At 44.1% G+C, this 18837-nt stretch overlaps 2 protein-coding genes and 7 non-coding genes across 9 annotated transcripts; 7 read left to right on the forward strand and 2 right to left on the reverse strand.

Annotated features, from left to right (window-relative positions):
• Positions 1–74: 74 nt before the first annotated feature.
• Positions 75–4872, reverse strand: LOC141763312 (uncharacterized). Its single transcript, XM_074627882.1, has 6 exons — positions 4529–4872; positions 4304–4414; positions 4062–4139; positions 2844–3954; positions 1453–2609; positions 75–1138 (listed from the first exon to the last, which is right to left on the reverse strand). Exons 1-6 carry the CDS (start codon positions 4608–4610, stop codon positions 75–77), a joined length of 3603 nt encoding a protein of 1200 aa, XP_074483983.1. The 5' UTR covers positions 4611–4872.
• A 232-nt stretch (positions 4873–5104) lies between these two features.
• On the reverse strand, positions 5105–7764 carry LOC141762629 (uncharacterized). Its single transcript, XM_074626562.1, has 4 exons — positions 7555–7764; positions 5577–6278; positions 5316–5387; positions 5105–5190 (listed from the first exon to the last, which is right to left on the reverse strand). The coding sequence occupies exons 1-4, from the start codon at positions 7715–7717 to the stop codon at positions 5126–5128; spliced, it is 1002 nt and encodes a 333-aa protein (XP_074482663.1). The 5' UTR covers positions 7718–7764; the 3' UTR covers positions 5105–5125.
• A 649-nt stretch (positions 7765–8413) lies between these two features.
• trnam-cau (transfer RNA methionine (anticodon CAU)) lies at positions 8414–8486 on the forward strand. Its single transcript has one exon. It is a non-coding gene; the product is annotated as a tRNA-Met (tRNA).
• Positions 8487–8798: 312 nt separating this feature from the next.
• On the forward strand, positions 8799–8871 carry trnam-cau (transfer RNA methionine (anticodon CAU)). The gene has a single exon. It is a non-coding gene; the product is annotated as a tRNA-Met (tRNA).
• A 365-nt stretch (positions 8872–9236) lies between these two features.
• Positions 9237–9307, forward strand: trnag-gcc (transfer RNA glycine (anticodon GCC)). The gene has a single exon. It is a non-coding gene; the product is annotated as a tRNA-Gly (tRNA).
• A 584-nt stretch (positions 9308–9891) lies between these two features.
• Positions 9892–9964, forward strand: trnam-cau (transfer RNA methionine (anticodon CAU)). The gene has a single exon. It is a non-coding gene; the product is annotated as a tRNA-Met (tRNA).
• Positions 9965–10330: 366 nt separating this feature from the next.
• Positions 10331–10401, forward strand: trnag-gcc (transfer RNA glycine (anticodon GCC)). The gene has a single exon. It is a non-coding gene; the product is annotated as a tRNA-Gly (tRNA).
• A 4597-nt stretch (positions 10402–14998) lies between these two features.
• Positions 14999–15071, forward strand: trnam-cau (transfer RNA methionine (anticodon CAU)). The gene has a single exon. It is a non-coding gene; the product is annotated as a tRNA-Met (tRNA).
• A 365-nt stretch (positions 15072–15436) lies between these two features.
• trnag-gcc (transfer RNA glycine (anticodon GCC)) lies at positions 15437–15507 on the forward strand. Its single transcript has one exon. It is a non-coding gene; the product is annotated as a tRNA-Gly (tRNA).
• The last annotated feature ends 3330 nt before the right edge of the window (positions 15508–18837 follow it).

The raw sequence follows: 18837 nt of genomic DNA on the forward strand, positions 1-18837 counted from the left end.
ATAATCTGCTTAGAGTGATCAATTTGACCCGGACAGACGTGATCACATGGTAAAACACTCCCCCTCGCTGTCTCTCATTTTCCCCTTTCAACTTCCCATCTCTTTTTTTCTCTCTCATAAAAAGCAGACACCTGGAACTCCTTCCAGGTCATCTCCTTCTCCATGCCCTGATCTTTGTAGAGGGAAAAGACTTTAGCAGGGCAGTAAATGTACTTCCCTGCTATTCCAGGGAATCCAGTGTGAATGTGAGGACTGTTTGGGCCCTGTTTCAGTTCCATCTTACAGAACCGACACTTGCGACCTGTCTGCGGGGAGTCAGTCCTTTTCCTCTTCTGCTGTCCTCGCTCCTCCACCCTTTTTTTTGTGGCGTCCAGTTCCTGCTGGAAGAACTTTGTAGCTGCAAAGTCTTGAAAGGGCATTTTGGGGTTTGTCAGACCTTCAGCACCATAAGCCTTGAAAACTTTAGTGGAGCAGTAGAAATATCTGACAGGACCTTGCTGGAAGAAGAAGTTGATGGAAGAACCATCATTCTCATACCTCGACTTTGGCTGGCCACAGGAAAGACATGTTTTTGTGTGTGCCTTCTTTTGCTGTGGTTGTTGTTGCTGAGGCTGGTGTTGGTGCTGCTGTTGCTTTTCCATTATGTTATGAACAATTTTCTCAATTGATGCTTGCGTTAGAGGTGTGGCACGGGTCTGAACAGGCGGAGGTGGGTTAAAAACTGCAACAGGCATGGTAACAACCGGCACAGTGGTAGTCTCACTGCCCTCTGACAGAGAGTGCCAGAGTTCCTGCCTCTCTTGCAGTTTTTCGGGGCTGGTGTTTAAAGAGGAGCTGGTGTTTAATAATTTACTGAGGTGCTTTACGTACTGTGAAATATGTAGTTTGGTAGTTGGGTGGAGCATGCTGTTTGGGTCTGTACAGGTGTTGTGAACTAGAGCAGCATAGTCCTGGTCCACAAGCTTGAGCATGTCCTTCTGCCCACGGTGTTTGTTCAGCAGGTTGTCAATAACCTGCTTCATAGGGGCTGGCCAGCGTTTGTGGTCCAACACAAATACCCTCCCACCAGTCTTCACAGGTCCAGTGCGAGCTCCAGTTGGGGAGGACAGCAGGGGCAGAGACGGCGGAGATGTGGTTTCTATAAAAATAAAAGACGGAGTACAATAAATCATTCTGGCACACAGAAGGGGGAAAACCCCAATTCATACACTTGCATGGGTGAAAACATTTTATACTTTGTCAGATTTTTTAGATAATGGCTCATGGCTGACTGGTATGTTTATGTAAAAGTAGATTCATTAACACATCAAATAAGGCCCTCATATTGTCTCATCTCTAAGAAAAGAAAGATGCAACACATCTATTAGGGTATTTACTAAATAAATAGGATGAAAATCCAGTTACTGATGCTGAAGTTTTGTCAAGTACTTTGTCTGTCTGTCAAATGTTTACCTGGCTCTGTCTGAGGCTCGGGAGTTGCACTTGGAGTCACTTCTGGTTTTATAGCCAAGTCAGCAGGAGGGCATGCAGCAAACTGAAACAGCTTCTGTGGTGCCATGGAGGATGACTGAAGAGGCTCAGACTGGGCAGTGAGCTGGCCGCTTTGCGGAGGTGGATTCCGGTCTGTGGTAGAGTCGGTCTTGCTCCTGTGCTTGTCCCAGTCTAGAGGAACTGGGCGGCAACCAGGCTCAACATACTCAAGGCCAAACTTCTCTCCAGTGTCTCTGTTAGAGAGTTGAAAAGCAGGATATTTCACGTGCCCCAACACCCGTTCAGAGACTGCATTGAGCTCTGCCATCAACGCTGGATCAAAGACAGCTGGGAGGTGAACGCCCGGCTGCTTCAAGTCCACCAGACGCTGGTAATTCCACCGCGCCACCCCTGTCATCCCCTGTGCCTGAAACAGCTCTGTGGAGACACGTGTTCCAGTGACCCACTGAGCCTGGTGGAAATGGTATCCCTCCTGCTGGGATGTGCCTCTGATGGGGATCCAAACAGGAACTCTAGCCCCTTCACCCTTCACATGATTCAACTGCACTGTTCCTCCATGCCTGTACAAGATCCTACCCTCCACCTCAGGATCACTCAGGCAACCTCGCAGGATGTGCACACGCTGAATCCGCCATGTCTTCAGCATAGAGGGCTTGAAGAGAGGAGCACCATTTGGATCACACGTGAGGTGAAAGTGCTGGAAAACTCCCTCGACTCTCTTGATGAGCTCCTCAGGCAGTGGAATTCTGGTCCTGCAGTGCTCGCGAGTGTGTGGCTTTGTTGGGTTGGCAGGCTGAATTCCACAGAAGGCATAGGCGTCTTTAAGCCTCTGCAGGTCTTCCTGGTCCACCACAGAAAAGGCTGCAGACAGAAACTGGGCAAAAGAGCTGTACAGAGGATGGTGCTCTGACACACACTCCCGGAGAAACCGCCTCAGACAGTGGAACAAGTCCAGCTTGATGGTCATGTTTGTATTGAAGTCTGATCGTGATGCACAGACATTCAGCAGGTTACCAGAAGTGGCCTCAGCAACAATGGCATCAGTTGTCCTCCAAGCATCCCAGTTCAGATGCTCTCCTGCACAAGATTCTGCCACCTTAAACGCTGCACAGCAATCCCTGAAAGAAAGAATGGAGACAAATATAGCCATGAATGTTAAAGCAGTCATATCAATCACTATGTGCAGTCCAGTGTATTCACTCATGACAATATAATTATTCCTATGAGCTAAATGAATGCAAAGGGATTTTCTTTCATCAAACTGGAAATATGAAATATGAAAAGCAATGTAAGTTGTGATTATGAGCTGTTCATGTCACCAATAATAGAAAAAAATATTGATGATAACGTACCTGTCTACCCACTGGTATTGTGCCTTCTCTAGGCCTGCAGTGCTGTAGCGGTGTGCTAGTCCCTCGTACAGGGGCTTGAGGGACTTCTCTGTCTCAGACTGCACCATCACCCATGAAAGGATCATCCAGTTCTCGTTCATGACCGCATACGATGACATGGTCCCGGATGAAAAGGTGACCTTTCTGGCAACTTTCCGTGTGTGGTCTGAGCGGAACGCCTGTCCAAAGGTGCCCTGCAGAAGGTTTTTGATGGCATCTTCCTGGTGTTGATATTCATGCAGTAGGCAGTCAGTCAGGTAGTGTGCAGACACAGAGATCCCGTTCCAGCCATCTGAATCCCCGTAGTCCCCGAAGGGAGCTGGCTTGGTTTCCTGTCTTATGAACTGAGTGATGGTTCTTTGGTCATACCTCCCTGCCTCGCCATCCATGGTGTTTTGGCAGCTGAGCAGGTAGGCCAGGTGAGCACGTTCGTATTTTAGATGCATCATCTCCATGATCTGCTTTGTCATGTCGGTGGGTGAGTTACCTGTGCGCCTGAGCTCGTCCATGACCGATTTACAGATGGCCTTCTTGTAGGTCAGTATTGCTGGCAACAGGTTTGTGAACCTCTTTGGAAGCTTTTCCAGCCACAGTGGGTTGTCAGCATACCACCTCTTCCGGCACACTTTGCAGCACAGCCTGGATGACAACAGGTAGTACTGTCCAGTGATGCCAACAATCACACGAGGCCTACCAACACCTGCAGAGGTAACTTGAGGCTGAGCACAACCTTCGATACATGGCAGAGTGTCGTTGTTCCTCAGCCTCGCCATCAAGTTGTCATTCTCTGGCTTCCATATGAAAAAGGGATGGAGCTGAGAGTACTTTGGGGATGGAAGATCAGAGATGCTGTCAATTAATTCTGGCTGGGGAGGGAGACGCCACAGTGACAGCATCTTCATGGGGTTGCGCACAGGAATGGAGCCTGGCCAGAGACCCAGGGATTCCAGCTCTGTCTTCATCCAGATCCTCTGCTGCTGTGAACAGTTCCACTGACTGACATCATGGTCATAGCCAGGAAGCTGTGGAGGAGGACAGCTGGGGACAGCTGATGGCCTGGGTAATGGCTGACCTGGTCAGGCAAGAAGAAAGACATAGCAAATTATTAAGATTGTGTGTTGACTTGATTCTATCTCTTTGACACGCACACAGCCAAATCAAGAACATTCAAATACTTACTTTGAGCTCTTGGCGGTTGCAGCGGCGGTTGAATGGGCTCTGCAGACGTCTCAGGAGAAATCGGAAGTGCCTCTGACACTATATAGAATATTAAACATTTCATTATTATTCACAGTAAGATAAATAAAAAACTTGACTGTGACATTGTGCACCAGTATCTGATTTACATCAATGAGAACAGTTCCGATGGACACTACATATGGATATTTTTAAGATGCAAATACAGTTAAAATAATACACACCTGGAACAGTGACAGTTGTCTCTGTTGGCAAGGGTCCTGGTGTTTCTGGCATCAGGAACATCAGCTCCTGAGGAAGGGGCACAGGTCTCTTTACCATCGGCAGAGCAGGGGCTGCAAGGAGATAAGGACCACAAAAAGTAATCAATTATTGGTTTATAACGGACATAATCAGAGGGAATATGACAGAAAGGTTTAAATGGATAAAAAGAAATATAATGCATTTACCATCTACTTGTGAACCCGTCAGTTCAGTTGGTGTGGACAGTGTAGCAGATGGTACTACAACAGAAAAAATCTTGTCAGTCATTTATATTTTGACAATATAAAAAAAACTGGTGTTAGTAAAGGCATACATTATCCATCTTTTACTTCACCTGCTTATCTCAGCCTTATATAGTTAAACAGACTGTTTGTTACATTAAAGTATAAAGAATTTCATTCATACACATGCAGTTTAGTTCTGTATGGATAAATATTTAGTAGTCAGTCATTACAATTTAGCCTAAGCAGGGGAAGCAACATGGCACACTGCAAACACATGCATACAAGTGTTAGTAACCACAGCAGTCCTATATGTATGTGTATATATATATATATATATATATTCATCATAGAAGTCTAAAAACTGGAATAAAGAGTGCTACTTACCCTCGCCATGACTGGAATCAATTCATAGTCACTAGGACAACAAGTTGAACAGCAAAACACAAACATGACCAGAACATGGTCAACATGAGAAGGAACGGTTTATGTCATGCTTCGGTTTGGGATAAGAATTCATGGTCCCAGAGTCTCCGTCAACGACAGGACGTTTTTGTTTGGTTAAGAACCTCTTTCTGTTCCCGAAGCCTGTCGTCTGGCAGTTGATGCTGATGGTGCAGAAACAGCTGTAAAACACAAACAAAAACAATTAAATATAAACTATATAGAATACACAATTAATATTAAACAGGCTGAACTGTAAATTATTTTGAATCTTCAAACCAATATAAGACAACAAATGTTTACTCACAGCTCTGCACATGTTGCTTAGAAGGACAGATACCCAGCATCGCTCTCTCCAGCTCTTCATCTTCATCCATCACTGTGATGCAAACAGACAAGAATTAGAATGTACTAAAAATATGGCTTTACTGTACTTAGGATAGTATGAATAAAATCACCACTGAAATAATGGAAGACGAAGTTTACTCCCTTTGGTGTACTAAAATACACTGGATACCATGACAGCATATACATTTTTTTGACAAAACAAATGGAAAACAAGACCCACCCATGGCTTCAGCAGGGGCCTGTGAGGCATGTGTCACCAGAGAGGAGCCAGAGGGGGAGGGCAACTTCTTCTGCAGGTACACTTGTAGTTTGTGCATCTTTGTTCCTGGAGCACAGCTTTTCCTCATAATAAAGGCTGCATAGCCATCATCCCTGCTGTCCCAAATCTCTCTCCAGGTGCTTTTGGCACGAGAGCCAAAACCAACCAGCTGGTCATCCTCTGATGCTGCTGCTGCTGCTGTCACAACTGGCTTTTGTTTCTCATAATTGAGAAGAGACTGGATTTCTTGAAAGCTGAGGGCATAGCTCACAAATGACAGCAGGCTGTCCTTGCTGTGCCCCCCTGCCATGAACACTCCTGCAGTCTCCTCCTTTTGCTGGTTCTTGATTAGGTAGATGGTATACCCAATGTCATTTTCAAGGAGCCAGCGGAAGGACTTCCCTTTATATTTCCCAAACCGCAGGATGTATTCTCCAGCCACCTCAGTTTTATCTGAAGCATCCCCTCCTCTTAAAATGATCACAGTCAGTGCATTTTTCCTGACCAGCTCCTCCTTCACGGGTGTAGACTTGTCCTGTAGAGAGGGGTTGTCTTTAAGGAGTTTGGCTGCATCCGTTGGATCCTGACGGAGATATCCGAGTGGTCCCTTGCGGAATGTGACACTCATTCTCCCAGGGAAAAAAACCGTTTTCTGCATTTTACCTGTAATGAAGAAAAGCATATTGATCTATTAATATGTTATAGACAGGCATTGTTTTCATAACAAATGTTAATAGTGAGGGTCTCAAGGGAGAGCAGGAATTAGGAGGTTCACATCTCAGCTCTAGCCCCTTTACTGTCTACATATTCTCACTGTATTTATCAGGGTTTTGAAGAAAGAACAAATGATATCAAATACCTTTACTTTAATATTACCTTTACTACTTTGTATAGTACCTTGATTAAGTGCCTGCCTTTGTGTATGTCTTAACGATGAGCTCTGGTTGTTGAGGCAGATCAGCCCCCCCCACCCCCAACCAGTGATTCAGACTCAAGTAACACTGAAGTGTGAAGTGTCTTATCCAGCAACGCCCTGCATTCAATTCACCTTTCCTATCCCAAACAGACATGCATTAGACTATATTTGATATATTCTGCTTTTGACAAGCTCAGACAAACGTGGCCTATTTAGTATTTTGAAAATTGTAATATGGTATAGAAGCATATAATAAGTGTTAAAATTAAGCATGAATAGTACGTTGTACACAACATGGCAAAGTATGAAAAACCCTCAGAGACATTGGTTCTCAATTAATAAACAATATTCTGGTGTTCTCTCATTTTAACAGAGGTGGAAGAAGTACTCTGATCTTGTACTTCAGTGATAGTACTGATACCACAGTGTAGAAATACTCTGCTACAAGTAAAAGTCCTGCATTAAAAACCTTAAGTATAAGTACATGCTGTGACAACAGCGTTAAGTGCAAACACGACGACTTTATGATTCATATGAAGCTTGTTCATTTATCATTCTGTCAATGTGTGTATGTAAAGTAACGTTAGTGTGTCCAGAGTAACGTTATATCTAACCTTACTGCTGATGTAAGCTGCTGATACACCGTAGTTAACGCTACATTAGACATTAATGTTAACTAACAACGTGATGCTTTCAACCTAAGGAATGTTAAGTTTCGTTAGCTTGTAATTCATCCCAAAGTACCGCAGCAGCTCGACACAATAAACTGAGGAAACACGGCTAATGACAACTTTATAACACGTCAGACAGCGCCAGGATACATTATAATAACATGTTGGTTCATTGTTAATAATGTTACGTTAGCTTGTAGTTCATCCGAAAGTACCGCGGCGACACAATAAACGGGAGAAACACGACTAACGTTAACTTTATAGCGTCCACAGAAGCAAGAACACGTCAGACAGCGCCAGGATACATTATAGTAACATGTCGGTAATCGTTATTTATCTAAATATAACTCACCGTTTGGCGTAATGTCCACACAGCGCAGCTCAAGCTCAAGTCGATGCGAAGTGTAGCTCATCCAGACCAACACTGCCAGAGTGGCGAAGGAAACAACAACTCCTCCTCCTCTCCTCGGAAAAAGGGCGCCAAACAAACAATAGCGGCCAAAGATATATTGCATCCGTAGTGGTTCAGCACTACCATAGAGAATGAACGGCAATGTGTTTAGGGCGCTTTAGCTAAAGAATCCCCGGGTGCCGCGCGGGAGGCCCGGGTCCGATTCCCGGCCAATGCAACGCTCATTTAGTAACGTGGTGTAAGGCTTGTTAAGTGCTGAAAGACAAAAACACAGGAGTGAAGAAAAGTCAGCTGTCAACTGAGTTGGATCAGATGGCTTCAAGATAGATCTGGTAGACCTAAACGTGTAGTTAGGAGGGTGAACTGGGAATATCTGGCTTCAACTCCCACCTCTGGAAGAACTTTTCGTGGATCCCGGGGTTGGCTTGGAAACAAGAAATCTAAGTTGGCCATGTTCAAAGCATTCATTTTGAAGGCTGCTGCTAGGAGTTGTGGTCGGAAGGTCTTTGGTGCCTGTCGTGGCAGCAACCAAAGAACCCGCTGGTGAACACCAGCTGTGAAGGAGGGGGTCAAGGTGGGGAATTTTGTACTGTAAGGCTTGTTATAGCTATAACGTTCTTTTAAAAAAAAAAAAAAAAAAACGTACTTTCTTAGACACAATAATGCACCAGTAATACACCTTATATCTGCATTTTATGCAGGCATGAGATGCATATTTGTGTGAAGGACAATCACCTTTTTCTACTCGTTAAATACAAGAATTTATATATTTCACTCATGGATTTTGACTGCGTTTTGGGCCTTGTTGGCGCAGTAGGCAGCGCGTCAGTCTCATAATCTGAAGGTCGTGAGTTCGAGCCTCACACGGGGCACATCTTTTGTTACATGTTCACCTGGAATTATCTGCAGTCAGCCACAACAGATTCTACCAAGATTTGACCAATCCGAGGCCGCTCTACTACCAAGAATTGCGAAAGCCAATCTCCTTTCGTTGTGCCTACCAGGATTTGACCAATCATACTAGCTATCGCTACCAAGATTAATGCCGGAAGCCACTCCTCTAGAAATGAACGTCAAGTGCCTTCATTGGAAAGTCAAGTCCCATCTCCCCGGAGTTTGTTCGAACCGACGTCTTTCGCTATATTTTGGGTAAATTCATTGACATTGAAAATACTGCATTTTGGGCCTCGTTGGCGCAGTAGGCAGCGCGTCAGTCTCATAATCTGAAGGTCGTGAGTTCGAGCCTCACACGGGGCACATACTTTGTTACATGTTCACCTGAAATTATCTGCAGTCAAATAAACAACTGAGCCTGAGGTTGCTGTCTTCTAGTTCAGGAAAAGCTGTGTGTTTTAGATCTTTTTCTTTTCTTAAGTCTTCAAAAAAAAAGATATTGTGCATAGGTTAGGTAGTGTGAGGGGGCAAAAAAAAGCTCGTAGACTCCCCGTCGGGGAATCTAACCCCGGTCCCCCATGTGACAGGCGGGGATACTCACCACTATGCTAACGAAGAGACTTGTCTTTTTAGACTCCTCCCAATTTCGGCGTTTACACAAACCCATCTCTAACCCCCAGATGTTTGGTAGCGTTGTGCACGAAGTGGTATTTACGGTGGTCATGTGAGCATTGGTGGTTCAGTGGTAGAATTCTCGCCTGCCACGCGGGAGGCCCGGGTCCGATTCCCGGCCAATGCAACGCTCATTTAGTAACGTGGTGTAAGGCTTGTTAAGTGCTGAAAGACAAAAACACAGGAGTGAAGAAAAGTCAGCTGTCAACTGAGTTGGATCAGATGGCTTCAAGATAGATCTGGTAGACCTAAACGTGTAGTTAGGAGGGTGAACTGGGAATATCTGGCTTCAACTCCCACCTCTGAAAGAACTTTTCGTGGATCCCGGGGTTGGCTTGGAAACAAGAAATCTAAGTTGGCCATGTTCAAAGCATTCATTTTGAAGGCTGCTGCTAGGAGTTGTGGTCGGAAGGTCTTCGGTGCCTGTCGTGGCAGCAACCAAAGAACCCGCTGGTGAACACCAGCTGTGAAGGAGGGGGTCAAGGTGGGGAATTTTGTACTGTAAGGCTTGTTATAGCTATAACGTTCTTTTAAAAAAAAAAAAAAAAAAAAACGTACTTTCTTAGACACAATAATGCACCAGTAATACACCTTATATCTGCATTTTATGCAGGCATGAGATGCATATTTGTGTGAAGGACAACCAGCCATTTCTACTCGTTAAATAAAAGAACTTATGTCTTTGGTTCATGAACTTTGACTGCATTTTGGGCCTCGTTGGCGCAGTAGGCAGCGCGTCAGTCTCATAATCTGAAGGTCGTGAGTTCGAGCCTCACACGGGGCACATACTTTGTTACATGTTCACCTGAAATGATCTGCAGTCAAATAAACAACTGAGCCTGAGGTTGCTGTCTTCTAGTTCAGGAAAAGCTGTGTGTTTTAGATCTTTTTCTTTTCTTAAGTCTTCAAAAAAAAAAGATATTGTGCATAGGTTAGGTAGTGTGAGGGGGCAAAAAAAAGCTCGTAGACTCCCCGTCGGGGAATCTAACCCCGGTCCCCCATGTGACAGGCGGGGATACTCACCACTATGCTAACGAAGAGACTTGTCTTTTTAGACTCCTCCCAATTTCGGCGTTTACACAAACCCATCTCTAACCCCCAGATGTTTGGTAGCGTTGTGCACGAAGTGGTATTTACGGTGGTCATGTGAGCATTGGTGGTTCAGTGGTAGAATTCTCGCCTGCCACGCGTGAGACCCGGGTCCGATTCCCGGCCAATGCAACGCTCATTTAGTAACGTGGTGTAAGGCTTGTTAAGTGCTAAAAGACAAAAACACAGGAGTGAAGAAAAGTCAGCTGTCAACTGAGTTGGATCAGATGGCTTCAAGATAGATCTGGTAGACCTAAACGTGTAGTTAGGAGGGTGAACTGGGAATATCTGGCTTCAACTCCCACCTCTGGAAGAACTTTTCGTGGATCCCGGGGTTGGCTTGGAAACAAGAAATCTAAGTTGGCCATGTTCAAAGCATTCATTTTGAAGGCTGCTGCTAGGAGTTGTGGTCGGAAGGTCTTCGGTGCCTGCCGTGGCAGCAACCAAAGAACCCGCTGGTGAACACCAACTGTGAAGGAGGGGGTCAAGGTGGGGAATTTTGTACTGTAAGGCTTGTTAAAGCTATGACGTGTTTTTTTTTTAAAAACAACCGTACTTTCCTAGACACAATAATGCACCAGTAATACACCTTATATCTGCATTTTATGCAGGCATGAGATGCATATTTGTGTGAAGGACAATCAGCTTTTTCTACTCGTTAAATACAAGAATTTATATATTTCACTCATGGATTTTGACTGCGTTTTGGGCCTCGTTGGCGCTCCCCGTCGCCTGTCGGTCGAGCTCATCCATCATTTCAGAGCCAATCATCTGGCGTATCGCTACCAAGATTCTACCAAGATTTGACCAATCGGAGGCCGCCCTGCTACCAAGAATGGCGACAGCCAATCACCGTCCGTTGCGTCTACCAAGATTTGACCAATCGCACTCGCTATCGCTACCAAGATTGACGCCGGAAGCCACGCCCCTAGAAATCAACGTCAGGTCCCTTCAACGGAAAGTCAAGTCCTTCACCAGCATTTCTTTTCGACCCGACGTCTTTGCTATAGTTTGGGTAAGTTCATCGTCAACCATTTATTGAAAATATGTGGTTTACATTGGTGGCGAGCCAGCACGCTAGCGAGCTAATGTCATATCCACGTAACCTGGCTATCTCACACTAGTTGAAGTCGCGAACGATTCTCCATTCATAACCAGCTGACGTCAGCTGATATGACACTATGCTTTATTTTAGGCAGCTGACAACACTAGTGTGTTAGCCTGTCTGTTTACATAGCACATTATGTAGCCCTACAGTTAATAAGGGCTGGCTATCTGGTAATAACACTGACGTTAACGTTAATCAATAGTACAAGACAGAAAATACGTAGTCCACAGTTTACCAACGTAATCTATGTTTCCACTCTTTATGTGTGGATCAGTCTATGTATTTGGTATTTTGCTGAGTATGCTAATTTAGCCCCTGTGTATATGAATTGTTTCAGAATGTTATAGTGTTAAGTTACAGGTTGTAAAGCAGTTGAGAATAAGACATGCTAATGCATAGGTCCAGTAAGGTACTCACCTGGTAACTAGTTTTAAAAAATTAAATTGTTTACAGATTCTGTATAGTAAGTACATTATTAGAAAACACTGTATCACAGACAGACAGAGGCAACTAAATGTTGCATAACCTCTTTTGCATGAGAAGTAATGGACACAGAGTGTAATTTATGTTAGTTTAGCTAGATTGGAGATCAGGATACAAGGATGTATTGTCATATGCATAAATAAACAAGTTATCAATGCAATGACATTCTTAGTTTGCTGGATCACTATTCTGTAGTGAAATATAGCCATAATTTTACAATATAAGAGGACAGACCAAGCATATTCTCACTGTGTTTTGTTTTTCCCCCCAATCATACAGAATGGAGCCTAAATTTAGGAGGAGGGGGGATGGCCATGCTAGCCTCTTTGACACAGAGGAAGCAAAACGAATTAAGAGGGAGAACAGGCCATGAGTGCGGGCTCTGTCGCCTGAGAGGGTGAAAGAGTCTGCGAAGATGGCTGTTCTGCGTCGCGGTGGAGACCCGGAGAATATGCAGCATGTCCTGGGCCAACATCAGATGCAGTTTGGGATATTCAGGGGCCAAACTTTTCAATGGGTGGCAGAAAATGCGTTGGGGTATGCGGGTTATGTGGTGGCATCAATGTCAGAGGAGTCAGGAAACTCTGATTCACACAACAACCTCGTCAACAAAAGAGTCTTCCAGGGGTACATCTCACATTATCCGGCAGGCCGTTATGCCATCCAGGTCAAGCGGGAGGTGAGATCCGCTAGAAGCCAGAGCCAACCTGCCACTGCTGCTGCTGCCACCTCCACACAGCCGCCCTCCAACTCACCACGGCCCTCAGCCTCTTCTCGAGCTGCCACCTCCACACAGCCGCCCTCCAGCTCACCACGGCCCTCAGCCTCTTCGCGAGCTGCAACCACCACACAGCCGCCCTCCACCTCACCACGGCCCTCAGCCTCTTTGCGAGCAGGCCATCTCCACCTCAAAAATCACCTTCGTCAGCCCAGAGAGCCTGCCTCCTGCAGTTGAAAGGAAAGGAAGACCCTGTATGCCTAACAGCAGTGTGGCAAATCCCCACATCTTTGTTTTGCCCCCTAATACTGCAGGGATGGCCCAGCTAAAACAAAGACTGAACATAACTCCATCTGCTGGTCTTAGGCCGCCCTTCCTTGCAGCTCTCGAGCCGCCTCTCCAGGCAGCTCCCCAACCTCTCAGACCTCTCCTGCTTGCGCCCAGACCTCTCCTGTGTGCAGCCCAACCTCACCTGCCTGCACCACAACCTCTCTTGCCTGCCTTCCAATCTGTGGTTCCTGCAGGTTCTTCCCTGACAGATGTGCCTTACACCACTCAAAATTACCACAAGAGGAAAAGACAGGAGGAGGAACAGAGTGGCAAAAGGAAGAGGAAATACTCTAGGAAGAGTGACGCCATCACCTGCAAGCAGTGTCAGAGGGAGCGGGACCCTGCCACCCACCAACAGTACTTTGGGAATTGGTACTGCCAGGCCACAGCCACCGTGACTCTGGCTGAGTGGAGGGCTGCACTTGAAGCCCGGGGATATGGCACAAAAAAAGATACTCGACCCTGATAACTCTGTTCACATTAGCCTATATTGTATTGTATTATATACTATTTCATATACTGTATTGTATTCTAGTAATATAGTATTAATAATAATCTATTATATTCTATTATACGATACTATATTCTATTCTATTCTATTACATGGTATTATATTATATTATATGGTATTATATTATATTATATTTTATTATATTGCATTATATTATATATATATTATTCTAGTAACAATAGTATTTATAATATATTTTTTTTATTGTATTATATATATTCTGTTCTATTTTGTTCCATTACATTGTATTCCTGTTGATTTTATTGTTGATAAATGTATATACCACTGATTGCACTGATTTTATTACTGTACTGTTTTTTAAAATTTGTTTATAATAAATATGTTATTAAGATGACTCAATACAAGTGTTCTTTTTCATTCAAATACAATGTACAGCATACCACTGAATTATATTATATATTCAATAAATATATATATACTCTTCTAGTAATAATAGTATTAATAATAATCTATTTTATTAGCCTACATTATATTAAATTATATTATAATATTATATATAAACTATTCTGTCCTGTTCCTAAATGATAGGCTATTAATTAATCACAATTGCAAGTGTATAAAGTTAATAGTCAATGCTTGTGATAAAAAAAATAATAATAATCTATTTTATTAGCCTATATTATATTAAATTATATTATAATATTATATATAAACTATTCTGTCCTGTTCCTAAATGATAGGCTATTAATTAATCACAATGGCAAGTGTATAAAGTTAATAGTCAATGCTTGTGATAAACAAAATATTGTAATATTTACATACAGCACACACTGCTTAATTTCTACCATAGATTAAGCACAACAGACATTATTAACACACCGTTTGAACCGCCTTAATAATAAAGCCAATTACATCTTTCATATCATTACAACACGGGATACGAGGCGATGATCATCAGCCGTGTTTTGGTAGCGCGTTAATGTTACTATTTATAGCATTAATAGCTCGACGATCTGCGATAATAAAGCCAATAGGAAATAGCGATAATAATGGTAAATGACCGTCATTATAACGGCAACGATAAAAGATCCACCTTAGAACCATCTATGCATGTGTGTTTGCTAAATATTAATGGCATGAGGTTTGGGTGACACGGGTTTCGAGGCGAGGATCAGCAGACATATTCTGGTAGTGTGTTACTATTTTTAGCAACCGTACCACAACCAACGGGCTACTTCCTTGGCGCAGTAGGCAGCGCGTCAGTCTCATAATCTGAAGGTCGTGAGTTCGAGCCTCACACGGGGCACATCTTTTGTTACATGTTCACCTGGAATTATCTGCAGTCAGCCACAACAGATTCTACCAAGATTTGACCAATCCGAGGCCGCTCTACTACCAAGAATTGCGAAAGCCAATCTCCTTTCGTTGTGCCTACCAGGATTTGACCAATCATACTAGCTATCGCTACCAAGATTAATGCCGGAAGCCACTCCTCTAGAAATGAACGTCAAGTGCCTTCATTGGAAAGTCAAGTCCCATCTCCCCGGAGTTTGTTCGAACCGACGTCTTTCGCTATATTTTGGGTAAATTCATTGACATTGAAAATACTGCATTTTGGGCCTCGTTGGCGCAGTAGGCAGCGCGTCAGTCTCATAATCTGAAGGTCGTGAGTTCGAGCCTCACACGGGGCACATACTTTGTTACATGTTCACCTGAAATTATCTGCAGTCAAATAAACAACTGAGCCTGAGGTTGCTGTCTTCTAGTTCAGGAAAAGCTGTGTGTTTTAGATCTTTTTCTTTTCTTAAGTCTTCAAAAAAAAAGATATTGTGCATAGGTTAGGTAGTGTGAGGGGGCAAAAAAAAGCTCGTAGACTCCCCGTCGGGGAATCTAACCCCGGTCCCCCATGTGACAGGCGGGGATACTCACCACTATGCTAACGAAGAGACTTGTCTTTTTAGACTCCTCCCAATTTCGGCGTTTACACAAACCCATCTCTAACCCCCAGATGTTTGGTAGCGTTGTGCACGAAGTGGTATTTACGGTGGTCATGTGAGCATTGGTGGTTCAGTGGTAGAATTCTCGCCTGCCACGCGGGAGGCCCGGGTCCGATTCCCGGCCAATGCAACGCTCATTTAGTAACGTGGTGTAAGGCTTGTTAAGTGCTGAAAGACAAAAACACAGGAGTGAAGAAAAGTCAGCTGTCAACTGAGTTGGATCAGATGGCTTCAAGATAGATCTGGTAGACCTAAACGTGTAGTTAGGAGGGTGAACTGGGAATATCTGGCTTCAACTCCCACCTCTGGAAGAACTTTTCGTGGATCCCGGGGTTGGCTTGGAAACAAGAAATCTAAGTTGGCCATGTTCAAAGCATTCATTTTGAAGGCTGCTGCTAGGAGTTGTGGTCGGAAGGTCTTCGGTGCCTGTCGTGGCAGCAACCAAAGAACCCGCTGGTGAACACCAGCTGTGAAGGAGGGGGTCAAGGTGGGGAATTTTGTACTGTAAGGCTTGTTATAGCTATAACGTTCTTTTAAAAAAAAAAAAAAAAACCCGTACTTTCTTAGACACAATAATGCACCAGTAATACACCTTATATCTGCATTTTATGCAGGCATGAGATGCATATTTGTGTGAAGGACAACCAGCCATTTCTACTCGTTAAATAAAAGAACTTATGTCTTTGGTTCATGAACTTTGACTGCATTTTGGGCCTCGTTGGCGCTCCCTGTCGCCTGTCGGTCGAGCTCATCCATCATTTGAGAGCCAATCATTTTGCGTATCGCTACCAAGATTCTACCAAGATTTGACCAATCGGAGGCCGCCCTGCTACCAAGAATGGCGACAGCCAATCACCGTCCGTTGCGTCTACCAAGATTTGACCAATCACACTCGCTATCGCTACCAAGATTGACGCCGGAAGCCACGCCCCTAGAAATCAACGTCAGGTCCCTTCAACGGAAAGTCAAGTCCTTCACCAGCATTTCTTTTCGACCCGACGTCTTTGCTATATTTTGGGTAAGTTCATCGTCAACCATTTATTGAAAATATGTGGTTTACATTGGTGGCGAGCCAGCACGCTAGCGAGCTAATGTCATATCCACGTAACCTGGCTATCTCACACTAGTTGAAGTCGCGAACGACTCTCCATTCATAACCAGCTGACGTCAGCTGATATGATACTATGCTTTATTTTAGGCAGCTGACAACACTAGTGTGTTAGCCTGTCTGTTTACATAGCACATTATGTAGCCCTACAGTTAATAACGGGCTGGCTATTTGGTAATAACACTGACGTTAACGTTAATCAATAGTACAAGACAGAAAATACGTAGTCCACAGTTTACCAACGTAATCTATGTTTCCACTCTTTATGTGTGGATCAGTCTATGTATTTGGTATTTTGCTGAGTATGCTAATGTAGCCCCTGTGTATATGAATTGTTTCAGAATGTTATAGTGTTAAGTTACAGGTTGTAAAGCAGTTGAGAATAAGACATGGTAATGCATAGGTCCAGTAAGGTACTCACCTGGTAACTAGTTTTAAAAAATTAAATTGTTTACAGATTCTGTATAGTAAGTACATTATTAGAAAACACTGTATCACAGACAGACAGAGGCAACTAAATGTTGCATAACCTCTTTTGCATGAGAAGTAATGGACACAGAGTGTAATTTATGTTAGTTTAGCTAGATTGGAGATCAGGATACAAGGATGTATTGGCATATGCATAAATAAACAAGTTATCAATGCAATGACATTCTTAGTTTGCTGGATCACTATTCTGTAGTGAAATATACTAAAAGTAAATATGAAATTAAGAAAGAAGAAAGAAATTATAACATAACATATAGCAGGCCATAATTTTACAATATAAGAGGACAGACCAAGCATATTCTAACTGTGTTTTGTTTTTTCCCCCAATCATACAGAATGGAGCCTAAATTTAGGAGGAGGGGGGATGGCCATGCTAGCCTCTTCGACACAGAGGAAGCAAAACGAATTAAGAGGGAGAACAGGCCATGGGTGCGGGCTCTGTCGCCTGAGAGGGTGAAAGAGTGCGAAGATGGCTGTTCTGCGTCGCGGTGGAGACCCGGGTTATGTGGTGGCATCAATGTCAGAGGAGTCAGGAAACTCTGATTCACACAACAACCTCGTCAACAAAAGAGCCTTCCAGGGGTACATCTCACATTATCCGGCAGGCCGTTATGCCATCCAGGTCAAGCGGGAGGTGAGATCCGCTAGAAGCCAGAGCCAACCTGCCACTGCTGCTGCTGCCACCTCCACACAGCCGCCCTCCAACTCACCACGGCCCTCAGCCTCTTCTCGAGCTACAACCGCCACACAGCCGCCCTCCAACTCACCACGGCCCTCAGCCTCTTCTCGAGCTGCCACCTCCACACAGCCGCCCTCCAGCTCACCACGGCCCTCAGCCTCTTCCCGAGCTGCAACCACCACACAGCCGCCCTCCACCTCACCACGGCCCTCAGCCTCTTTGCGAGCAGGCCATCTCCACCCCAAAAATCACCTTCGTCAGCCCAGAGAGCCTGCCTCCTGCAGTTGAAAGGAAAGGAAGACCCTGTATGCCTAACAGCAGTGTGGCAAATCCCCACATCTTTGTTTTGCCCCCTAATACTGCAGGGATGGCCCAGCTAAAACAAAGACTGAACATAACTCCATCTGCTGGTCTTAGGCCGCCCTTCCTTGCAGCTCTCGAGCCGCCTCTCCAGGCAGCTCCCCAACCTCTCAGACCTCTCCTGCTTGCGCCCAGACCTCTCCTGTGTGCAGCCCAACCTCACCTGCCTGCACCACAACCTCTCTTGCCTGCCTTCCAATCTGTGGTTCCTGCAGGTTCTTCCCTGACAGATGTGCCTTACACCACTCAAAATTACCACAAGAGGAAAAGACAGGAGGAGGAACAGAGTGGCAAAAGGAAGAGGAAATACTCTTGGAAGAGTGACGCCATCACCTGCAAGCAGTGTCAGAGGGAGCGGGACCCTGCCACCCACCAACAGTACTTTGGGAATTGGTACTGCCAGGCCACAGCCACCGTGACTCTGGCTGAGTGGAGGGCTGCACTTGAAGCCCGGGGATATGGCACAAAAAAAGATACTCGACCCTGATAACTCTGTTCACATTAGCCTATATTGTATTGTATTATATACTATTTCATATACTGTATTGTATTCTAGTAATATAGTATTAATAATAATCTATTATATTCTATTATACGATACTATATTCTATTCTATTCTATTACATGGTATTATATTATATTATATGGTATTATATTATATTATATTTTATTATATTGCATTATATTATATATATATTATTCTAGTAACAATAGTATTTATAATATATTTTTTTTATTGTATTATATATATATACATATATATTCTGTTCTATTTTGTTCCATTACATTGTATTCCTGTTGATTTTATTGTTGATAAATGTATA

Source organism: Sebastes fasciatus, chromosome 24 (genome assembly GCF_043250625.1).
Source record: "Sebastes fasciatus isolate fSebFas1 chromosome 24, fSebFas1.pri, whole genome shotgun sequence".
In the NCBI taxonomy this organism is placed as follows: domain Eukaryota; kingdom Metazoa; phylum Chordata; class Actinopteri; order Perciformes; family Sebastidae; genus Sebastes; species Sebastes fasciatus.